Raw genomic sequence first — 23,385 nt, forward strand, 5'->3', positions numbered from 1 at the left:
AGCATTGGTTGGTTTATATAGGGGAAATTTGGAGACTACGTGTGTGTGACATATAAGAATAAAATAAATAATAAATAAAATACATGACACGGAAGACCATGTCGATTAATTTGATATTATCCATATTAAATTTAATATATTATATATTAAAAAACCGACCATTTTTTATTGGTTGGGTTTTCAAATGGCAAGAAGATATTTTTATTTTTATATAAAATCTAGAAGAAATTCCTATCTATAGATGATAAAACTTTGAACTTTAATACAATGAAAAAGAAACCAATTCCTATCTTTAACTTAAATAAAGGTGATTACATATCCATAATTAGATGATTGTTTGTTACTTTCACGAGAATATTGATTCTGTTTTTTACTTTCATGATGATTTCATCATAAAAACCAAATATCCATACTTATTATCATATATTCTCTTCAAATCTTATTATTACTATTTCATTTTTAATTTTTATTTTTTTATAATTAAATCTGATTATCAAAAACGTAACCCGGAGGTCCAAAATGCTTCGTCTAGTGTATTGAAAGTGATTGTTATTTTGTGCAAATTTCTTTCGCAACGTACAGTAGAGGACAATATGGGTGGTTGCTCCCACTAAAATTTTGATACATAATGTATTTGTTGTTAGAATGATAAAATTTTGATTCGTCACCATTTTTGAATTATTTATTTATTTATTTATTTATTTTGCCCCGGTGGCCATAGTATTATGTAACATATGTTTCATCATATGTTTATCTTTTTTTTTTTTTAAGAAATATATTCGTTGAATAAATAAATAAAATTGTTTAAGTTGATATCAACTTTAGTATTTATTTATTAAATTTAACACCACCAAATTATTTATGCTAACTAGAATATTTCATTAATTCATATAAATTTTAAAATCTTTGACTTCTGTTACGAAACGATTATTTATTTGCAATTAAGTTGTTATCAACAGTTTTCTACAACACACACGGAAGTAACGCGACAATGCCAATTGCAAAAACGTAAAATTAATTAGTTAAAGTAAAAATAAGTTAAATAAATGAAATCTTTATCTATAATACCTTATAAAGCAAACTGGATTCCTCCCTTAACTTAATTAAGAACCTGATAAGATAAAAATGTCGTTAAATAATCTTCCATGCTAAGCACCCTCTCACGTGATATACCAACTATGCCCTTCAACCATTTCGTCTCTAGCAAAGTAAAACCCTATCAACGCCACCACCAGATTGTCTTCCCCACCACCGTCGCATTGCGCGGGTACTATGCTCATATATAATAAAGAATGATTGTTTTTTACAACTATTTTTAGAAACATTATGAGGTGTCAAGATCATATATTTTTTAAAAATGTTTATCTTTCATTTATGATGTCATATTTAAAAAAACTCACTTAATACTTATTTAAAATTCATAATCTTTTAATTTTTTCTATATAATATTTTAAAATGTTTTTCTATACTTTGTTAATGTAATAGGTACTCTTCATATCAAGTTATAATATATCGATAACAAAAATTAGATACATTTTTTTTTATAAAAATTTTAATTACGACACTCAGGTTGAATTCGGATCGATTATCTATTGAAAATAATAGTATAAAAATGTGTCGGTAAGTAAGTAGGGACCATGGGCTACATGGCCCAATCTTAATACCACCTATCACGCTGACACGTTATTGTAGGCCCAACGATATAACTTTTTTTTTTTTATGTGAACGGCAACGATATAATAACTAGTTTACTTTTCCTCTTTTATACGAGTATTTATTAATTTAATGGCCCTCCACTGACCACTAATCTTTAGTCTTTCCCTTTATATACAATTTTTTTTTTACAAGTGAATTTTACCTCAGAATGTGTATTAATTACACAACGAAAAGGTCTCACATTAAGCGAATTTTAAATAGCCTTTATCACCATATCACATCCTTAATTGAAAAATACCGTGTGAAATAAATTTCTCTCTATTAAACTTGAAGTTTAATGGATATATATATTTAAAAATGATAACTGGACCAGGTTCTTTCAACTTTTATGACTCAGAAATTGAAGAGTTTTTATTCAGATATATGCGACTTAATTAGGTGTATTTTTATGAGTTTTTATATATGCTTTTTTAAACCCTAAGATGGTTACCTTAATAGTTAATAGGTTCAATAGGTTCATATGTGAGGTTTTTACATATTATATGGTGAATTGATGGTGATTTGAAACACGACGTTAAAAAAAACCCAGAATAGTGAAACCAGGGTTGTCAAATTAGTGAAAATTTAGAATAGTCATATAGTATGTTACTATGAGAGGGAATACATGATGAATTGAAAAGGGACTACCCTTTCCATTATTGTAATTTATTATTATTGTAAGTTTATATACTATACATACATGTCGGCCATATTGATGGGACCCAATTATGGTTGATCAATCACATTCGTTTGATTATGATTTGCCCACTCAAAAGCTCACAAATAATAAGTTTGGATAAAGTTGGTCAAGAAGATAGGTGTCCATTTAGATTTATTAAAGTTTTTATTTTATATACATACATGAATGAATCTTTGTGGATTTTGTCCTTCCGAGTTTAGCGTAACATAGGTAAGGATTATAATTAACAAAACAGAAAAGTCTAGTAAAATAAAAACCCAAAATGATATGGTTAAAACCTAACGAACAAAATCTTTCCCCTTACCCAAAAAATTTAATAAAAAGAAACTGTTATGCTTGCATACAAACTTCTATAAACAAGGTTTACAAACTGAATTAGCCCAATTAAATTGTTTTTATTTTCTCTTTTTTCAGTCTCTCTCCATTTTTCATTAGACCACATAAGTTTGTAGCCTTGTTTATAAAAGTTTGCTTGTAAATGTAGCATTAAAAAGAGGACATTTAAGTAGATGTGACAAGATTAGCATGTTTTAACTTAAAAACAAGTCGAAACTTGAAGCCGTTGCCTTAAACTTATAAAAGAAAATAGCAAAAAACAAGAGAAAAATTAACAATCATTTGGAAGATAGATTAACTTTGTATAGTACTACTATACTATATTGGATTAGATATTCCAATGGAGTCACGTGCTGTTCACAGGTTCCTACACAATATTCCTGGTTTTCCTCCAAATGCACCGTCCATAGAGTTTAAAATCAATACATATGCATGAATCTCCATCCATTCCCAATGCACCATCTATCTATACATATAATACTACAAGATTACTCTCTTGATGCACGATTTGAACGAATCAAGTGTACGAATCAATAGGTTTTTGGTGGAGAACGTGCAGCTTATGAACGAACACGGATCTAATTTATCTTTATTATATAAACTTGGTAAACATATTGGGTGTTCCCAACGAAAACCTATCGCCACATTCAATGGATCCAGTTCTTAACTTATTTCTTTATTGACAGTTCTCTTTTAGCTTCTCAGAAGTCGATAATGGGTATGTACAAAAAGAAGTGAAATTTAAAAGTTAAGTATGATCGTTTTAAACCACAACTTAGGTAAATCTAGCAATGCATAGAACCAATGAGAGTCATCACGAAATTGTAACCAAGTACAGAAAGAAAATTATACCACCACTCTTTTGAGTCTTTGAATTAGTTTACTGTTATCTAATTGCTCCAAGCAAATTTGCACCGTCCAGTTTCGCGCCATCCAAATCCTGCAAGAATAAAACACAATTTGTAACAAAATAAAATCATTAAGGGATTTATGGAACTTTATAAGTTCTGAGTTTATGCAGAGTTTTACCCAATTATGTGAATATCAAGTGTATTTAGGCATTTTACTAACAGCCTCACGTTTACTAAACAAAATTTTGCAATACTTGAGATGCATGAATTAAAGAAAAATTAATTTGGTGTTACTTACCGTGTCACGAAGATTCACATGACGAAGATAAGCACGTTGAAGATTTGCACCTTTTAAATTAGCATTGGTCAATTTTGCACCCTAAAATAGCAAAACAGATATAGAGAGACAAGAATTAGTCGGAATTAATCAAGTTAGGACAAGTTTAAATGAACCTTCTGAATCCTGGCTTGGATACTTATTTTTTTTAGAACAGAAGAAATATTCTATTAATAATAAAAAGGATCTACTAGCAAGATGCTAGTGATCAAAATTACAAAAAATACAAGAAAAATACAACATAGATCCAACTCGAAACTTTAACTGCAAAGGTAGCAAAATGATTGAAAAAACCTTATGCCAATTACAGAAAACCCGAGACATAAGAAGCAACCCCATCGACGAAGGCCGAGCCACCGGTTTTCACTTCGTGATGTTTTTGATGCAACCCCATACAAGTTTTGAGGACACGACCAACTAGAAACTACATCAAGTGTCCAAAGACTTGGATACTTAATAAATTTCGAGTTCACTTTTACTACTTACTCTCTCACTACCATTTACTGCCTTTCTTTGATATATGATATCACAAACCGGGAATCTAAAAAAGATCTTTGATTATGGTCGAAATCTATAGCAAAACTCGAACAGATATTATACCTTTAGATTGGCGCCTTCAAGATTGGCTCCCTCCAAATTTGCATTTGTAAGATCAGCGGTCTGAAAACATAGAATGCAAGCAATAAAATATTAATAAATGTAGCAAATGATACAGACAAGGCTTTAAAAATTCCACCCAGAAGTGGTGCTTTTATGTGGCCCTTCTACAGAACTAGATCTTAAACTAACAAAATCTACACTCAAAATTAAAAAGTGTAGACAGAGCATCAAAATCACTTAATATCCATTCCAAAAACATGGTGTGCAACCAGGATGGTCAGGTAACACGTCAAAATGGGTAAACTGGTGGCCAGCACTTTTTCGTCCAAAGAACATAGAGCTTCTACAAATATTACATTTGCAGGCTTACGTTTTTTTTTCTTTTGAAAGGTTTGGATCAATTGCTCGCAACAGGGGATCTAGCTTACGTTGTCTTAACTGGGTCCACGCTAGAGTGCCCCCTCACGCTCAATACCTGGTAGGAGGAAAATCCCCCAATTAAACTGCCTAAAGGCACAACATTTAATTAGGATAAAACTCTGCCCTCTCACCAAGACTCGAACCTGGGTCTTGCATCAGTGAGAGACTTGTATGAAATACCTTGTACCATGGAGCTATTTGCTCGTTGGTATTTGCAGGCTTACGTAAATTATGTTACTTCAATAATAATAATATAATAGTTTTGAATTAAATTGATTAAGATATTTTATGCATTATAAAATGTTAAAACACTCAGGGAGGCTGCTTTCTTGAGCCATGTAAAGTATTAACCCATTTGAAATAACCCAAATCAACCCATTCATAAGTAAATGGGTCAAAATTGCCGCCTCTACTAGTATAAACTATCTTCAGGACGCCACATCTAATGTCATAATGATGGTATAAGGTATTCGACCAAGACCTAAGCATACCTGAAGATGTGCAGAGCGCAGGTCTGCATTGCAGAAGCTACAGTCTATCAGGCACGCATCTGCAAAAATTAAATCATTCAAACTGGATCAATAAGAGAGTATATTTCTTGACCAGATAGTTTACAAGATGACTTAGTTTAACTTGGTGCATGCATAGAGTGCAGATCATTTATGACAATACACCATTGGGTTAGCTTCTTACAAATAAGTCTTCCTATTTATCAATCATTAAATCTCATCACTCATTGGTATAAGAAACAGACATTCAAAAATAAACTCAATAATAAACAGAAATTAGAGATTATTACCTTGTAAGTTTGCACTCTGAAGATTTGCTCCAGCTAGCAATGCTCCACGAAGATTGGCCCCAGTGAACTCACATCTTCCCTAGGCAACACAAAATCAATTGAGTTGGCTAGTATGCAAAAAAGATTTTACAATAAAATTCACAAAAGACATCCTGCCATCCTGGTAAGACGTCTATGTAAATTCTAACACATATACATTGCAGTACTGAGATGATTGCAAACTTCATGCAACCAAAAAGGAAATCGCTTAAGTTCAAGGAATCTTACTCACGCAATGTTGCATTGTGAAAAATTGTATTTTCAGCATCTACATCCTGGAATGAATAAAAGAAAGCACTACTTTTATCAGAAATAACAAGAGCGAGCAATTGGTGGACAATAATAAAGCAACTGTATTACAAATACATCTACAAGATGTCTCTCGCAGATAAATTGGGTATTAATAATACCAAGTACGTAAATTACCTTAAACTTAGCACACTGAAGGTTAGCGCGTGAGAAGAAAACGTTTTTCAGGCATGCATAGCTGAAGTCCACATAGGACAAGTCCTGGACAAGTTATAATGGGGATTAACTGGATCAGAAGAGCCAACTTATAAGTACGACATTGACATCGAAAATGTTTATAAATAAATCTTAACCATCAAGTTTGAATCAGAAAACGATAATTAAATAGCTACCAGCGATAGAAAGCTTATAGAAAAGTCATAGAATGTGATGGACCACACATGCAAAATACAAACCATAGTTCACAAATTTTCTTTTACAATCGATGTTATATGGAGGACAGCCCGAAAACCTTGGGCTTGTAAACCTTTAAAACGGGCACCTTTAGATAATATTTTATAGTTTTTTAAGTTCGGAAATAGTATACTAATACAGTCCATACTCTAACGCATATTGCTGTTGTATATGATACGTTTGAGTATTTGACAATTAACTTTATATCACACAACACGATGTACTTAATCATACCAGTTTTGAAAGATCGAGGCCAGAGAGATTTACTCCTCTCAATCTGACTTTTTCAGATTGTACACATTTGATAATATCAGTTCGTGTTAATTCAGTATCCATTTCTTCAGCCTCTTTCTTCTTATTCACGACCTCAGCTATCCCATCCACTAATCCCTAAAATGGTGAAATATAAGAGATGCTCAAGAGGGAGAATATTTTAACAAAGTACTACCATATATAACTTAGTCCTATGTTGATACTAATTGTTCACAAAGCGAAAGACAGCCACCACTTCTATAAAATGCCAACATACAGAGTTAAATGGTAAACATGAAATGTGTGGTGGTCCCTCGGCAGAGACTTATGCTTCTTAATGTAAAGGTCACAAGTTATATCCTTGGCATAAACCCCCTAGTGACCACAAAGGTTCAACCACTATAAATCCGGGCTCGCAAAGCGAGTCGCTTTAGGATTAGTCTGCTCACAAAGCAGGTGGGATCACCCAAGCTTGTAAGAGGCCAAAAAAAGAAGTTAACCATGATAGCAATACATAATGGACTGTTATATTCACATTCAAATTAATATACCATCATTAAATAAACAAAATCGGTCATTCAAGAAAGGAAGGGATGACTTACAAGAAGCTGATAGTATTCTGCCTCCCGCAAAAGCTCTGAACACTCTACATCACCCAAGTTGGGAACCACACCATCTCTCAACCAATTTAATATGTGTCGAAAATGTTTTCCATCCCTGTCAAGAAATACATACCCCTGAAAAAGAACGAAATGTTCAAAACATGTTCCTTTTGTGGTAGAACAACTCGGCACACACACTATTCACAAGAATCTAAAAGATTGTGGGCTTACTACTGTATTAAGTCTTTAACAATCTTATTATCCTCTACCTTTTTATATCTCTTTATCTTTGTTAATTTGATTGCTTCATTTGCCCCAGACACTTTGTTTATTCGCGTAAATTTCTCTACTTACATATAGTTCCATCAAAGTGTATGATATTAGGCATGTCCTAAAAACAAGCTGCCCATTTAATTCTTACACCTCTCCATAATTCTATCATGATAATACGCCGACTACCCTGATTACGGCATATGACATGTAAAATTTTGTATATGTTAATCAGCCTAATTTTCAAATGAGCAAACATATGGCTTCACTTAACGAAAAAAAGGCCAAGAAAACTAAACATAATCCAATTATTACCTATAAAAATTCAACAAGAAGTGCTTAAAATAATAACATATCAACATACTAATGAAGCATCTAATCCTGCAACTAAACATCTTCAAACAAAAGACATTTTTCAGGGGTGTTCATTTGTCCGAGAATTTACCTTGTCAGAGTCCTTACAAACAGTGTGGCGACCGCTAAACATAGCCGCAAGCATCGAATGAGGCTCCCTCTGAGTTAGCGTATCAACAGTTGTACAAAACTTCTTGCCACCTATATAATACACAACAACTGAAAACCAATCATATCTTCATGACTACATAATACACACTATTGTAATCAAAGATTCAAGTGTCGGATTAGAAAACGTGTTTTTGTAATCAAAGGCCTAATTTTAAGGACAAAATGATAGAAACGAATATGAAAATAAATATATTATATATAATGGATGAATAAAATCAAGCGATCTATGAATTAAAGATAGAGACTGAAAATTGTAATTGATATAATATTACATAGTAAATTGTAAGGCATGTAGTAGTATATAGATACACGAATTGTATATGTATAGATTGTGTATGTGAGAGAAGAGCTACCGATATTGAGACGAACAATTGAAGAAGAATCGTCGGAGTACATGGTGATGGTTGGGCACTAGACAACAACTAATTGGATGGATGGATGGATGATCGAAGAAGCAAAAGAGGGTTAACAGAACGGAACACACACACACCAACGTTTTAATTTTGACTTATATCTGGGTCTTACATTACACGTGTTATGTAACTTTTCCCGGAAATTTTCCTAAAAAATAAGGATAATTAAAAGCAGAGATTAATCAAGGGAATACCAACATACTTTCACATTTGTACACGGTTGCCCATTATACTTTTTTATTGATGAGGTTTACCCACATACTTTTCTTTTTGTACACGGTTGACCAATATTACCGACTATCACAGGTAAACCGGTCAACTTTGGGTCAACCATGTACAAAAAAAAAGTGTATGTGGGTAAACCTCATCAATAAAAAATATGATGGGCAACCGTGTACAAATGAAAAAGTACGTTGGTCTTTTCATGATTAATCAAAAAAAAATAAGTAGTGATGTATGGCTAAAAAAATATCTTATGGATGATCCCGCATACTTAATACATGCGAATCTTTCTTACTAAAAAAGGGATAACAACCAAATATTTCATACGAAACCCAAAATACAAAAATTTTGAACATTTTGACGTTGTAGATGTTGCATATCATTGCAACCCAATAATAATGAATGTTGGTGCCCAACCTCAAAACTTGTTTTTTCTTTGTAACGAGGTCTTAAGACCCATGCGTTGTACATCCGAGATGAATTATATTATTTTCATTTTTAACGTGTGGTTTAAAAATGATCTATATTAGAACGATGTTGAGTTGTGTGTAAGAGTATAGTTATAATATAGACATAATTATGAAAATAGAATGCAAGGAAACAATTAACAATATAATATATAGCTATGTTGATTAAAAAGTACATGTTTACGAACGTTGATTAAAATTGGATTAATCACGAAAAGACCAACGTACTTTTCCATTTGTACACGGTTGCCCATCATATTTTTTATTGATGAGGTTTACCCACATACTTTTTTTTTGTACACGGTTGACCCAAAGTTGACCGGTTTACCTGTAATAGTCGTTAATATTGGTCAACCATGTACAAAAAAGAAAGGTATGTGGGTAAACCTCATCAATAAAAAAGTATAATGGGTAACCGTGTACAAATGGGAAAGTACGTTGGTCTTCTCGTGATTAATCCCTTAAAAATATTAATGAAAATATGATACAATTCATTCATAAGTAACGTGCAATGCAACGATGGTCGTGATGATAGTGTGGTGGTGGAAGCGGCATTGTATGGTGTAAATATATACTTTTTTTTATTTTTAACAACGATTATTTACTATACGTTATAAACTGGTATTTTTACTTGAGCGTTGCTTTGGGAAACATAATGATACGTGAAACTTACAAACGTACATTATAAATACCAACTAATTAACTCACGTGACACATGTCTTTCGACCAAACCACCCCACCAATTCCAATTTTTACACACGACCCATTTCCATTTTTGACACTGTTTCATGAATGACACACACCACCCATATATGTTATAGATAGATCTAAATGAATGAGTTCTACTCACTAACAGTCCTTCACTCTCACTCACACACAAATATTTATACATTAACATAAACATGTATTTATCTATATTAATATCTTTGTTTTTTCAAGCTTTTACCTTAAAAAAGTAGGAAGATCCAAATTTAGTAATGAAATTTCATAGTATCAAGAAATTTGAAAGAAGATGGCCAAAAAAGTAAAGGGGTAATAAACTCTAAAAATAAAGAAGGGATAAACTTTTTGTCAAGAGTATAAAGCTAAAAAGTGTGTGACAAAAACCAAAAAGAAAAAAAGATCAACTATCGATAAACCTAAAAGGTTATGTGGCAAAAGTTAGAAACTCCAAAGTTTAGTCCGGAGACAAAATGTAAAAGAAAAAAAGTTGGTGACAAAAATGTAAAAACACAAAGGTAATTGTAGTTAAAGTTGTAATGTGTAAAAAGTACAAATCTTCAAGGTTTTATGATAAAACTAAAAAAAAATAAAAATTATTGTAGTTAATGTCTCTTTAATTGTTAAATATATAATACTAGTATTCAAGTTCGTCCAATGGACAGATAGTTTTAATATATATATATATGGTAAAGTTATTTTGAGAACCCTTTTTTTTGCGAGAACCTTTGAGAACTTTTCAAATCAAGCCCAACCGATGATTATTCTTTACATGAAAATTGTTTTTTGATTGTTTTCTGAACAACTTATGTGTAATTTTGAAGTTTATAATTGTGTGCAGGCATGGATTTATCATCCGTTATACAATTATGTGAAGATTTGGATTCTTGATCACATTTGCACGAATATTGTTATGATCACATGTATGCAAATGTAAAGAATAATCATCGGTTGGGCTGGATTTGAAAAGTTCTCAAAGGTTCTCGCAAAAAAAAAAGGTTCTCAAAATAACTTTTCACTGGAAGAAGGTGTCTTAAGGAGAGAAAGGAGAGAAGGTCCTATTAGCTAATCAGAACGCGACATGTGGCAAAATTAAAAAAAAAGCGCGGTGGCAATTTTGTAAATAAATGAAAGTTTTGTGAAGCGTGGTCAGCTTGGGATCTCAGTGGGTTAGGTCAGCTTGGGATGGGTCAGCTTGAGTTGGATCAGCTTGGTTTGGGTCAGTTTGGTCAGTCAGCTTGGGTCTGGGTCAGTTTGTCTGGGTCAGCTTGGGGTCTTGTCAGGTTTAGGCCAGCTTGGGGTTGGGTCAGTTTGGGGTCTGGGTCATCTTTGGTCATGGTTGGGTCAGCTTGGGGCCTGGTTCGGGTTAGTTTGACACAATTTACACATAATCTACACATCTACACAAATGTAGATTATGGGTTCTGGGTTCGGTCAGGTTTAGGTCAGCTTGGGGTCAGGTCAGGTTGGGTTAGCTTGGGGTTGGGTTAGCTTGACACAATTACACATAATCTACACAAATGTAGATTATGGGTTTTGGGTCAGCTTGGGTCAGGTTTGGGTCAGCTTGGGGTTGGGTTAGCTTGACACAATTTATACATAATCTACACAAATGTAGCTTATGGGTTTTGGGTCAGCTTGGGTTCTGAGTTGGGTCAGCTTGGTTCAGGTTTGGGTCAGCTTGGGTTAGCTTGGGGTTGGGTTAGCTTGACACAATTTACACACAATCTACACAAATGTATATTAATCTACACAAATGTAGATTACGGGTTTGGGTCAGCTTGGGGTTCGGTTGGGTCAGCTTGGGATGGATCAGGTTGGGTTTGGGTCAGCTTGGGCTAGAACCCAGGCTGATCAGATCCCAAGCTGACCAACCAAGCTGAACTAGAACCCAGGCTGATCAAGCTGACTCAACCAAGCTGACAGACCAAGCTGATCATAACCCAAGCTGACCCAGACCCAAGCTGACCCAAAACCAGGCTGATAAAAGTTTGATTTATTTACAAAAATGCCACCGCGTTTTTTTTTAAATCCACATGTTGCGTTGTGATTGGTTCATAAGACCTTCTCTCCCTTCTCTCCTTAAGACACCTTCTTATTTGATCTCTCTCCTATATATATATATATCAAAGGTATATATCAAATAATAAATAACAAAATAGGTGAAAAATAACAAAACATGAACAAAACAAATATAAAAGAATAAACCTTTTTGTAGTATTAGAAGAAGCCACAATAAAATTACGATTGACAACAAACTAAATTAAAAAAAATGAAAAAAAACAATAACATAACAATTCAATGTCAAACAATAAATGAACACGAACAAAATAGCAAAAATAAAATTAAAGTGATATGAAATAAAACCGTATGTTTTTTTGTTGAGAAATTTACGGAACTTAATTTGTTTATTAAAGATTGGAAGGAGATAAATAATATGAATGAAAATGATTAATTAAAATTTAAGTTGTATATATAATAATTTATTGAGAGAGTTTTAAAAATATTATATATCTTTAAAATTTAATATATAATTATCTATTTAATAAAATAAAAAAATATTTTAGAAAAAAGAAGAAAATTAGATTAATTAAAAATGAAAATTAAGCCTAAAAAAAAGATTAAAGGTGCTAAATATACCGTAGCTTATTCTTTTAGTTATAATATAGATAGATAGATAAGTTATTTTAAGAACCTCTAAAAAGGCAAGAACTTTTAAGAACTTTTTAAATCAAGCTAAATCCTTAATTATTATTTACTCGTACTTGATAATTGTTTTTTGATTGTTTAGATGAAATTTTAGATTTTACAAATATGTAAAAACATGGATTATCATCCATTATGCAATTTTTGGAGACATGAATTCTATGATCACATGTGCACGAATAACGTAATGATCACATGTATGCAGGTCGATCAAATTTATACAAGTATTTTTGTAAAATAATGTTTTCATGAGATTGGTGATGATCAAATGTATATAGATGGTTATATGAACATCTTTTAATAATTATATAACCATTTGAACATGTGTAAGCAATCATATAGTGAATAATTTGAATTTAAAAGGGGTTCTTAAAAGTTCCTGCCTTTTTAGAGGTTTTTAAAATAACCTTACCCTAGGTAATATAATGTTGGTATTTAGAAATTATTGACAGTTTGAATCTTCTGAGTTTCATTGAAAAATATTACTCGTAGTCTATATCTATATCTATACTCTCTTATAATACAAACTAGGTTTTTATTTTTGGAATCCTTTAATCTCTTAAAACATTTATAGCATATATCTTTTATCTATTAAATTAACTTCATTGACTCCTTAAATCACATGAATTGTTTTACATTAATTATCTATCCTATTCGTCGCCGTCGCCACCACAAGTCGCCACCGCCACCACCGCCACGTCGCCGCCTACACCGTCGCATTGAGCGGGTATTCGTTTAGTAGTATCTAGTGAAATGTCAAAAAGCACCGTTTGAGTCCATGCATGTCCGCCACGTTTCACTGCCGTTGAGATTCATATATATATATATCAAAAAACTCACCACACCCCAACCCCAACCCCAACCCCAACCCCCTACATATACACACGTACACAATCAAATCTATCCAAACAAGCATATATAAATCATCACAAAAATCGAACATATATCTCAAAATGGAAAATAACAAGAAGAAACATCTATCCACCTTTGCTAACAACCTTCTTCACCAATGTGCTATGTACGTAACTTCAAACTTTTTATAGACAAGTTTTATATAAAATCGAGTATATATGTATCCTTTTCTAAATTATCTGTGTAAGAGTAACAATCAATGGTTTAAGTTAGTTGTATACAAGAACTTTGTGGTGTACATATACACATATTATGAATTATGCATATAGTAGGACTTTGATATAGATAAAAAAAATAAAAAATTGTTGTATACATATTAACATATCATTTCAGATGTTGAAAAAGTATCATTTTAAATGAAAGTTGATCATGTGCGATTTGATAAAATATACTGTATTAATTTGCAGGAGACTGGGGACATGTGTGGATGAGTTAGTTAAAGGATTTGAGATTGGATGGGAGGCGGACTTGGGAGGGTACTCTAGGAAGTTGGTGGAGTATTGTTCGAGTAAAGTGCTTAATGAAGTGTGTAGAAACCTTGAAGTAGAGATTAATGAAGGTGATTTTAGTCGGGTTACATTCGATATGATGCTTGCTTGGGAAATACCTAGCTCTATCGATGAAGAGTCTCATACGGTATTTAATTCATTCAAACTATATATATATATATATATATATAGGGGTTGATTATTTTAAAACAAGTATTAAGGTAAAACAAATAAGACAAGATTTTGACCTTGAGATCATGATAAATTTGATGCATGAAAATTCATAAAGTACAAATATATATATATATATTGATGCATGTAATTTTGATGATGCACCGAAGATAAATCTATTATTTTATTTGGCTCATGCACAACTAGTCAATACCATGGAATTGGAATAAAAAAATGTTGTTGGAAGGCTTACTACATAAAAGATCATATATTCATCATCATTGTCAATGGAAGGAAGTTATGGAGTAGTATTTAGGCCTTGTGTTCGGGAATGCAACTCAAGCGTGAACTTAAATGTTTAACTTGACATATAAGGGGAGAAATGGATAGAACACTCCTAATGTGAATTAAGAGTTGATTAAATGGTACATGTGTAATTTTGTTATCAGATCGTCGGAACTCTAATTCAAGTGCTACTTCAAGTAGCTTATGGTTTGACACATCATTTCAGTGCGCTCTTCAAAGTTCAAAGTCAGTTGTGAGCATAACTTTTATTAGTCATAATTAAGTATACCCTCCCTAAGCTCTTCCCCGGGTAATGTGCGCCTTCCAATCTCTATTTGCCATAGTTGGAGATCAAGTTATGTCTTGTGAGATGAAGATACGTAATCGATGATAGGATTTTGAACTTTGTGATGCGATATGCCATTGACAATTTTCAATCAAAATATTACTTTTTTTCCATGCCTTCCAATCTCTATATGGTTCGCATTTTAATAATCCCTAATTATTGAGATATTATTACTTGCGAAGAAGAATAGGCACTATCAATTTATTTTTGACGGGTATGCTTTTGGGTTTTTCAGGAGTATGTTGCTAAGGAGAAAGAAGATAAAGGGATACCAACACCTGCCAAATCCACTAATGAGCAAGATGACATTTCTATTTTCTATTCAGACATCATGCCGCTACTCGTAGGCTACCTTTCCCTCTATCTAATGTTTACGAGCGTTAACTTTGTTAGACAGATCTATTACTAATTACACAAATTTGTAGAGTCAAATAATCCATTTCGGGTAATATGTTTCATACGGACATGAAGTTATACATCTTAAGTGGAAAATAATATCATGAATTAATTTTTGGAGTCGTAGTACTTTACAGTATTACGACTTCATATATTCAGCACTGTTTTTCATAGTGGGTGTTATTCCAATTGGTTGTATGATTCTCGTAAATATGTATCATAATTTGAACCCAAACTTACAGTGCTCCCCATTGGTGTTTCTGCGTTGGTACATTTCATGAGTTTATATTATGGTTTTTAGTTTTTTTGGCTGGTAGGTTGATAATCAGCCAAGTGTCGGAGGTGATGCATTTGCGTGGTTGGGATCGTTAGTTCCATTAATGACTGATTTTGTGACTGGGAGATTCACTTTTGAGACACTAACCATATCTACTGGAAATCGTCTACATTTCCCTGCATATGACAAATATCTCAATGAAATCGACAAGTAATTCTTTTTTCAACCTTATTTCAGTAGTGTTCTACATGAAGAATAAAGTGGACTCCAAGGTTTTGTGTTTCCATTTTTGCCTGAAGTTTGGTTAACCTTTGTTGTAGATGCATAAAACATTTGCAAACGCAAGTGATACCGACGAACACGGCTTTGGCAGATGATGAATATATTCTGCACGTCGAGGGAACTGCCAGTTCACAGAGAGTTATTCGTCATATTGGGGGACAAAGCTGGCCTGGTTCGTCTTGATCTTCCCTTTTCTTTCTTAGTTCAAATCTATAAAGTATTTATCAGTGCTTTCCATAGGGAGACTAACATTAACCAACTACGCCCTCTACTTTGAGACCTCGGGAATTGTTTCATATCAAGATGCAATTAAGCTTGATCTGTCAAGGGACATAGAGCAGTCTGTAAAGCCAGCATCGACAGGTCCTCTGGGTGCTCCTCTTTTTGACAGAGCCATAATATACGAGTCCTCGGAACTGTGAGATTACTACCCATACCAATCATTTCTTTATCTGAGCTATTACTTAGAGGTGGGAAAACATGTTTTAGACAATAATGACCCGTTTCTGTAGCCTGATATAGTACTTTACGTACGTGTTTGTCTTGTTAGATATGTAACATAACCCGTTTTACCTCATCTCAGGGGTGACCCTTTTGCACACCCTTCGTACATTCTTATTAGATTAAATTTATATATAGATAGCTGATTTATAAAATATGATACACAACAATGTAATCTAACCTCTCTAGATAAACAGTTTTTAAAATTTTGTAAACAATATACACTTCAGATGTCTTCTGATCTGGTCTGTCGTTGAACACGTTCCATTTTTAAAAAAGGCCAAATGTCTACCTGTGTGACCATTAGATTTAAATTATAACCAAATCAAACACCATCCTAGATAAGTGAGTTGAAATTGCCACTGTGGGTTCATGTGAATGTATTGTGTCTTTGTTGTTGTAACTTTCATGCTCTAAACACGTTCCATTTTTAAAAAAGGCCAAATGTCTACCTGTGTGACCATTAGATTTAAATTATAACCAAATCAACACCATCCTAGATAAGTGAGTTGAAATTGCCACTGTGGGTTCATGTGAATGTATTGTGTCTTTGTTGTTGTAACTTTCATGCTCTAACCCGGCTTTTTCTTTGGGGTCATTTAGGAAAGAGGATGTCCAAATTGAGTTCCCGGAGATGGCTAGCTCCACAAGACGAGACCATTGGCTTGCTCTCGTGAAGGAAATTATGCTTTTGCACAAGTTCATAAGAAAGTTCGAACTGGAATCTTCGCAAAAAGTATGGGAGATGCATGCAAGGACCATCTTAGGGATCATAAGGCTTCATGCAGCCAGAGAAATGCTTAGAATTTCTCCACCTGATCCCAAAAGTTTCCTCATTTTTGCATTGTTTGACGAGCTTCCTACAGGAAGTTATGTCCTACAAGAACTTGCTGAAAGTTTGAAAACAGTCGAAACTGAACACCCGTGCAGTGCAACCTCTGTGTTGCGCAGCTTGAATGTCTCCCGGGTGTGTGCTCTGCACAAGGAAATGAAAGTAGGGAGTGAGAATACTGAAATTGCAAGTAACCAACCTGTGAATATATCATCTTTGGAAACAGCTGTTGAACAGGTTAGAGAGGAAGCAAAAGAAATTAACATGGCAAAAGCCAAGGCAGAAGAGATAAAAGACGAAGGGATTGGCAACAGCGTTGCCGTACTGATGGTATGTTTCTAAGAATAACTTGACACTGCGAATATTTGGTGTCATGTTTTTATAGGTAACCCCATGTTCACATTATTGATGGCGTTGTGCAGGAGTTGGTGAAGCCTCTAAAAAATGCATTGCCGTGGTTTCAAGAGGTCATCCAGTGGGAAAGACCAGTATCCACTGTCATGGTGATTGGATTTACACTATTGGTTGTGTACAAGTAAGTGTGTTGAAGAATGTAATTAAAGAGTGATAAAAACTCACTTCTGGAAGAAAATACAAATGTAAAGTTATTGTGCTTGCAGAGAGTGGATTGGCAAGGCCATGGCAATATTCTTAATGTGGGTAGTTTCAAAGATGATTTGGGCAAGACGACATGGTGTAGGCAAGAAAACCAAGTTTGTTGTATGTACTGCCTCTGATCAGTCAACAAGGGAGAGCATAGTGTCGGCACAATCTGGACTTAATACAGCTTACAGTATCATGCAGTTGGCGAATATTTCAATACTGAAATTATGGTCAATAATGTTATCAAACGCCCCTAAAGTAAGTTGGTACAAACCAATTTGAATATATACTCTTTCATGTGTGTTTTATTTTAAGCTTCATCAATGTCGGCTACAGCACACAGATATGGCGATTACAGCATTGACCGGGTGTGCAATAGTATTAGCAGTCATCCCGCTGAAGTTCATTATTATGGTCCTAGTGGTATTGGCGTTTGCAACAACGTCAAAGTTGGGGAAGCTTGTTAAGAAGAGAAAAATTGACATGGGGAATAGGAAACTACAAGGATGGTGGGATTCGATTCCAGTGATTCCTATTGAAATTGTAGACAAGGTTGAAGATATTCCCAAGGCAACGAAAAGAGAGTAAAGCATCTATTTCGTCCAATAGAGACATTCAGCAATAGAGTTCCTCTTTGCTCGGGAGTTACCAGCTAGTACTACATGTGCAGGTTGTAATTTATCATAAGTGAACTGGACGTCTGGGAGCCTTCGTGAATGTATAGCACAATAAGTTCTCAAATTTCAAGGGTGTGGCTTTACATTGTATATTATGCGATATCTTATCTATAAAGATTTGGTGGTTTTCAACTAGTGAGGTTTTGTTTTATTCCTTGTCTAAGATGCTAGAATAAACTAATCATGGTCATGAAGAACTCTGTTACTATAAGCAGTCAATCCTGATTAGCATTTGATTTATACCAAGGTTAACGGCCAGAGTTGCAACATCAATAAGACGATATGACAATGTCCTCATGATATTAATAGTAAAGATAGACCAGAATTTAGTAGAATATCAAGACCCTCGTGGTCGTTACAACGATCGAACCTAGTTCGAGCTCGGGCCCCTTCTAGTTAATATAAGTAGTGACCTGATAAGCATTATGCTTCAACTATCAGTTCACTTTGTAAGCTTTAATTCCGTAATCTCTAGTTTCCTCGGGCTTTTTCGAGGTCAGGAAGATCTGCAAAAAGGTCCAAATTATAAAAAATAAATTAACACACTAATTGCTGATTTTCCTGAATGATCAAATACTGAAGACTGAACAACCACAAGATTGAAGAAATAACTGTTTGATTATGCTGCACCAATACATGTTTACTGATTTATGTGAAACTGCCAATGCGGGTTTGCAATATATTGGAAACAGGCAAAATACTTGAAACATAAAAATTAGACGAGAAAAGGGACCTGAAAGGGTAAACAGGTCTTCCTACTCTTCACATTCTTAAAAATGGATTTGTCAAAGTTTGGATTGTTATTATTTTGGCAATAAATTATGTCACGTGCATATGGCCTATATTTGTATTTTGACATACTAAGAAGTTCCTAAAATCGTTTCTCACGCATTACACGGTGGAGTAACTAAAATAGAGAATGAAAATAGATAAAATATCAGGACTCACATAGCATTCCATCATCGCTGCTGCTTCCATCATCATCACTAAGGTACTGCAGTCGTGTAGATATATAGAATCAAATGACTCGTTCTTTTATAGAAATCAGAGATATTTATAAAATCAAAATTATTTGATGTTTTCATATTGATTCTGGATTTAATAAGGTAAACAATAAAGGATTTTAAGTCCAAACTAAAAGTGTTTTTATTTTTTCGACCTAGGACATAAACATTAGTAAGGGAGATGATCTTACCTTCAGATCATTTTCATCAGTTTCTGCAAAATCAAAATAATATAAGTTAGCAAAAGAAGCAAAAAAATGAGCTGCTTTATAAAACATATAAAAAATGATACACAACACTAATTCATAACATGGTGACTGAGATTACCGTTAGCTGATTCGTCATCCTCATCACACCACCTATTCCAGTCAACCTTTATATATGGAGCAGGTTTTCCTTCTGATTTCAAGAGACGTTGCCACCACCCTTTCTCTTCTTTCTGAACGGTACATAGTATATTCCTCAGACCCATTTGGGGTTTGCAGCTCTGTTTCAGAAAGAGGGAAAGTTACAAAGGTATTTATCTTAAGATGCATCACGATCCATGATTATCATAAAGCGATAAGACTTTTGATGTTAAACGGGTCCCCAATTTTGATATTATTAAGAGTTCATATATAGAAAAATTAACGATTTTACCGACTCTGTATCAAGTACACCATACTGGAACAGGGTTTGTTCTTAAACCATAAAAATTCACGAGTTTATGGCTTTATGCAGTTCGATTCGCTATTAGGCCAATTTATGAATAGATAAATCAAAAGTACAAACATAGCAGTATAGCACACAGCTGAAATTTAAATCACACAAAACAACTAACAGGAAAATATAACAAGAATTGATAAAAATAGAAAATCACACTTTTGGAAAATGAAGAGTTTGGTGCTCACATCAGGTAAGATTTTCCCATAAAGTTCCAAGCTAAAGTCAATGGTTTCATCTTTTGCCCCAACAGCAGAGAAGTTAAAGAGTCCATGGGGTTCACACTTGACTGCAATGTCTTTTGCGTTTGTTAAGGCTATGGTGAGGTAAACTTTATCTGCGCGTTGCGCCCACAGAACTTCTGGATGGCTTCTGCACAGTTGCATAAGTTAGAGTAACCACAAAGAATCAACAAATGTCTAGTGATCAGAACCATTTATAATCTTGTCAACGGAGGACTTATCAAGACAAACAGATAGATATAGGTACATTCGATATTCAAGCCTAATGTTCTACTTTTTTCCGTCATACAACATTTCCATTTTATGGGTTCCTTTCTAATGTGAAAACGGAGTCACATGGTATCATGTAGAGGAACAAACGACTGAACGAGAACAAAAAAAGTGGAACCCAAGTAAAAGCATCACATAGATCTTAACTTCTTACCCCCATCCCAAAACATCATAACTTTTTACATTATTTAGCTTCACTTGTCTAAGTTGATCACAACTCAAACACAAGACATTCCTGACTTTTTGCATGTATCAACTGTATGTGAAACCAGAGTCGTAAGCCATATCTCCCATTGCTCAATATGCGAATACGTATAGATTATATAGATCCGGGTAAGGTTCCAGAAAAGAACAGTTCTTAACATAGAAAGTACAGGAAAGATTATACACCTACTTTTCACTCTTCAATGCACTTATTTCAGATGTATCAAATATTGAAAAGTGGGTGCATTCATCCTTCTTACACTCCCTACGTCAAAAAACCGTTCTACCTCACCAACACCGCAAAGCCCCTTAACAGGTTTGATGCATTAAACAATATATTAGCATAATTTAAACCCGTTTGAGTTGTTTTCATATCAGCTACTCTCTCTAACCCAGAATAAGTGTCTGTTAGACACACTTTTAAGGATCTAACAACTCAAACGAAATGGTCATTATGCACATTATGCACTTTTGAAATGGTCAAGAAGCCGTTTAAGAGTGTCTATAGCTCATTGCATATTTTTGGAAACCAACTCGTAGTTTGAGTGTCTATAACTTTTAAGCCTTAACGATATGCATTCTCAAACACCCTTTAAATTGTACAAATAATTCGGACACTTAATTTGGGACGGATTAACAATATTCACTAATCTCACTTATTAACATATCAAACTTAAGCTTAGATACATTTAACTATTACAGTTTAAGTAAACTCAAAAATATTAATTGCAAAATTAAAGCCCTAATTTCCTATTTCTGCAACTATAGTCTACAGTCTACACACATAAGGGTAAGTGTATATATTATTTACAAACTATTTAATGAATTGATGCAAATATATATAAATATTATATGATAAAGAATCTACAGATATAAAATAATAATTAATGTGAAAGAATGGTATAAAAGAATGAATTTTTTTACCTCATTTTGTTGAAATTTGTAAGTCTTGCGGTCGCTAAGATTGATCTCCTGTGAAAAGGGTACGGAAGACCAAGATGCTTTTAGTAAGCTCAGTTCCCCTGTTACACATTTGGTCCTTTTACTCACAATTTCCTTTCAGTTCAACCCCTTAAGTTACAATAAACTCATACACGGACCACGGTTGTAAAACTGTTTTTTACACATTTTTAAGGATCTAAAGGTATTCATGAAGAAAAAAGTGAGTATGTAGTTGTTAGACTTTTAAATAGGGGTAGAAATTCTTACATATTAATTTTTTAATATATAAATATAGGGGATCAATAAGGAACAAGCAATCAAAATGGAACAACAGGATCAATCTAAATCGTGGATCAGGAGATCGGATGGAAAGAAAAGATGCGTTTACGGCGATATTTCCGGCCATCTTTATCGGATCTAATCACCACTAATCATTTCTGGTGACATCTACGATCATCTTCATCTTCGGCGGTAGCGATGGCGGCGACATTTCCGGCAATCATCAGTTTCGATTTCCAGTGGATATGGTAGGGGTGTTTCCCTCATTCGTTCTAAAGTGTTTATCACCCATCGCATATGGGAATCGTATGGATTTGATGGGCGGAGATCCAAGAGACTATGGCGGTTTGATACGGTACGGGCGTAACCCTTGCTGTCGGTGTCGTAGTTGGGGTGGTCGGAGATGATGGTGGTGGCGGTGGTTGTCTCGCCGGAGAGAGGTGATCAAGTGAGAACCAAAAGAATGGTGAGAACCGTGAGAACCACTAAAAAAACATCTTTAAGGGCTAAGCCAGTACCGTATCAAACCGTTACCATCTCGTGGATCGTCGCCCATCAAATTCATATCATTCCCATATGCGTCCGATGACAACCCCTTTAGAACGGATGAGGGCAACACCCGTACTTTATCCATATGTTTTCAACATGTACCCCATATGATTTTTCAAAAAAAAAACAAATAATTTAATATATATATATATATTGGTTATTGTAAAATAAATGTTAAAGTAAAACAAATAAGACAAAATTTTGGCCCTTATATCATGATAAAGTTGGTGCATGAAGATTCACGAAACACAAATATATATTGATGCACGATGATTTTCATGATGCACGTTGATTTTCAGTGAAAATAAATCTATTGTTTTATTTGTTTTACGTTAATACTTGTTTTATTTTACTTAAAACCAATATATATATATATATATATGGGGGAAGTGAATATGAGGTTGTTAGGCACCTAAGTTGGGTGAAAAACCCGTCACATACCTTTTTTTAAACCATAAAAATCATGGGGCCAAGCATTTTTTCAAAATATAAAATATTGGTATGTGAGGGTTTTTTCACCCAAGTTGGTTGCATAACAGCCCCATACTCACTTTTCTCTCTCTCTCTCTCTCTCTCTCTATATATATATATATATATATAGAAGGATCATCAAATGAGAACTAAATTAAAATAAGAACACTTAAAAACATCATTTTGATGCATTAGAAGTCCATAAAACTAACATAGTGTATAACTAATTATCATTATTTAAGTGTTTAACAACATATTGGCATGTCAAAATCAAGAAAATCATGCTTTTTTTTGTG

The 23,385-nt window shown here is 33.8% G+C and overlaps 3 protein-coding genes across 3 annotated transcripts; 1 reads left to right on the forward strand and 2 right to left on the reverse strand.

The window, feature by feature from the left end:
* Positions 1–3,452: 3,452 nt before the first annotated feature.
* Positions 3,453–8,628, reverse strand: LOC122581960 (FH protein interacting protein FIP2). Its single transcript, XM_043754292.1, has 11 exons — positions 8,482–8,628; positions 8,049–8,158; positions 7,334–7,468; positions 6,714–6,869; positions 6,204–6,287; positions 6,006–6,052; positions 5,739–5,812; positions 5,431–5,489; positions 4,520–4,579; positions 3,881–3,961; positions 3,453–3,671 (listed from the first exon to the last, which is right to left on the reverse strand). Exons 1-11 carry the CDS (start codon positions 8,522–8,524, stop codon positions 3,618–3,620), a joined length of 903 nt encoding a protein of 300 aa, XP_043610227.1. The 5' UTR covers positions 8,525–8,628; the 3' UTR covers positions 3,453–3,617.
* Positions 8,629–13,609: 4,981 nt separating this feature from the next.
* Positions 13,610–18,337, forward strand: LOC122583604. The gene is made up of 10 exons (XM_043755989.1): positions 13,610–13,674; positions 13,976–14,204; positions 15,094–15,201; positions 15,572–15,741; positions 15,852–15,985; positions 16,054–16,231; positions 16,918–17,476; positions 17,569–17,681; positions 17,767–18,007; positions 18,086–18,337. The coding sequence occupies exons 1-10, from the start codon at positions 13,610–13,612 to the stop codon at positions 18,335–18,337; spliced, it is 2,049 nt and encodes a 682-aa protein (XP_043611924.1).
* A 370-nt stretch (positions 18,338–18,707) lies between these two features.
* Positions 18,708–21,846, reverse strand: LOC122582474 (co-chaperone protein p23-2). Its single transcript, XM_043754869.1, has 6 exons — positions 21,773–21,846; positions 20,321–20,504; positions 19,758–19,917; positions 19,622–19,644; positions 19,375–19,420; positions 18,708–18,932 (listed from the first exon to the last, which is right to left on the reverse strand). Exons 1-6 carry the CDS (start codon positions 21,775–21,777, stop codon positions 18,898–18,900), a joined length of 453 nt encoding a protein of 150 aa, XP_043610804.1. The 5' UTR covers positions 21,778–21,846; the 3' UTR covers positions 18,708–18,897.
* Positions 21,847–23,385: the final 1,539 nt, after the last annotated feature.

This window comes from Erigeron canadensis, chromosome 9 (genome assembly GCF_010389155.1).
Source record: "Erigeron canadensis isolate Cc75 chromosome 9, C_canadensis_v1, whole genome shotgun sequence".
NCBI lineage: Eukaryota > Viridiplantae > Streptophyta > Magnoliopsida > Asterales > Asteraceae > Erigeron > Erigeron canadensis.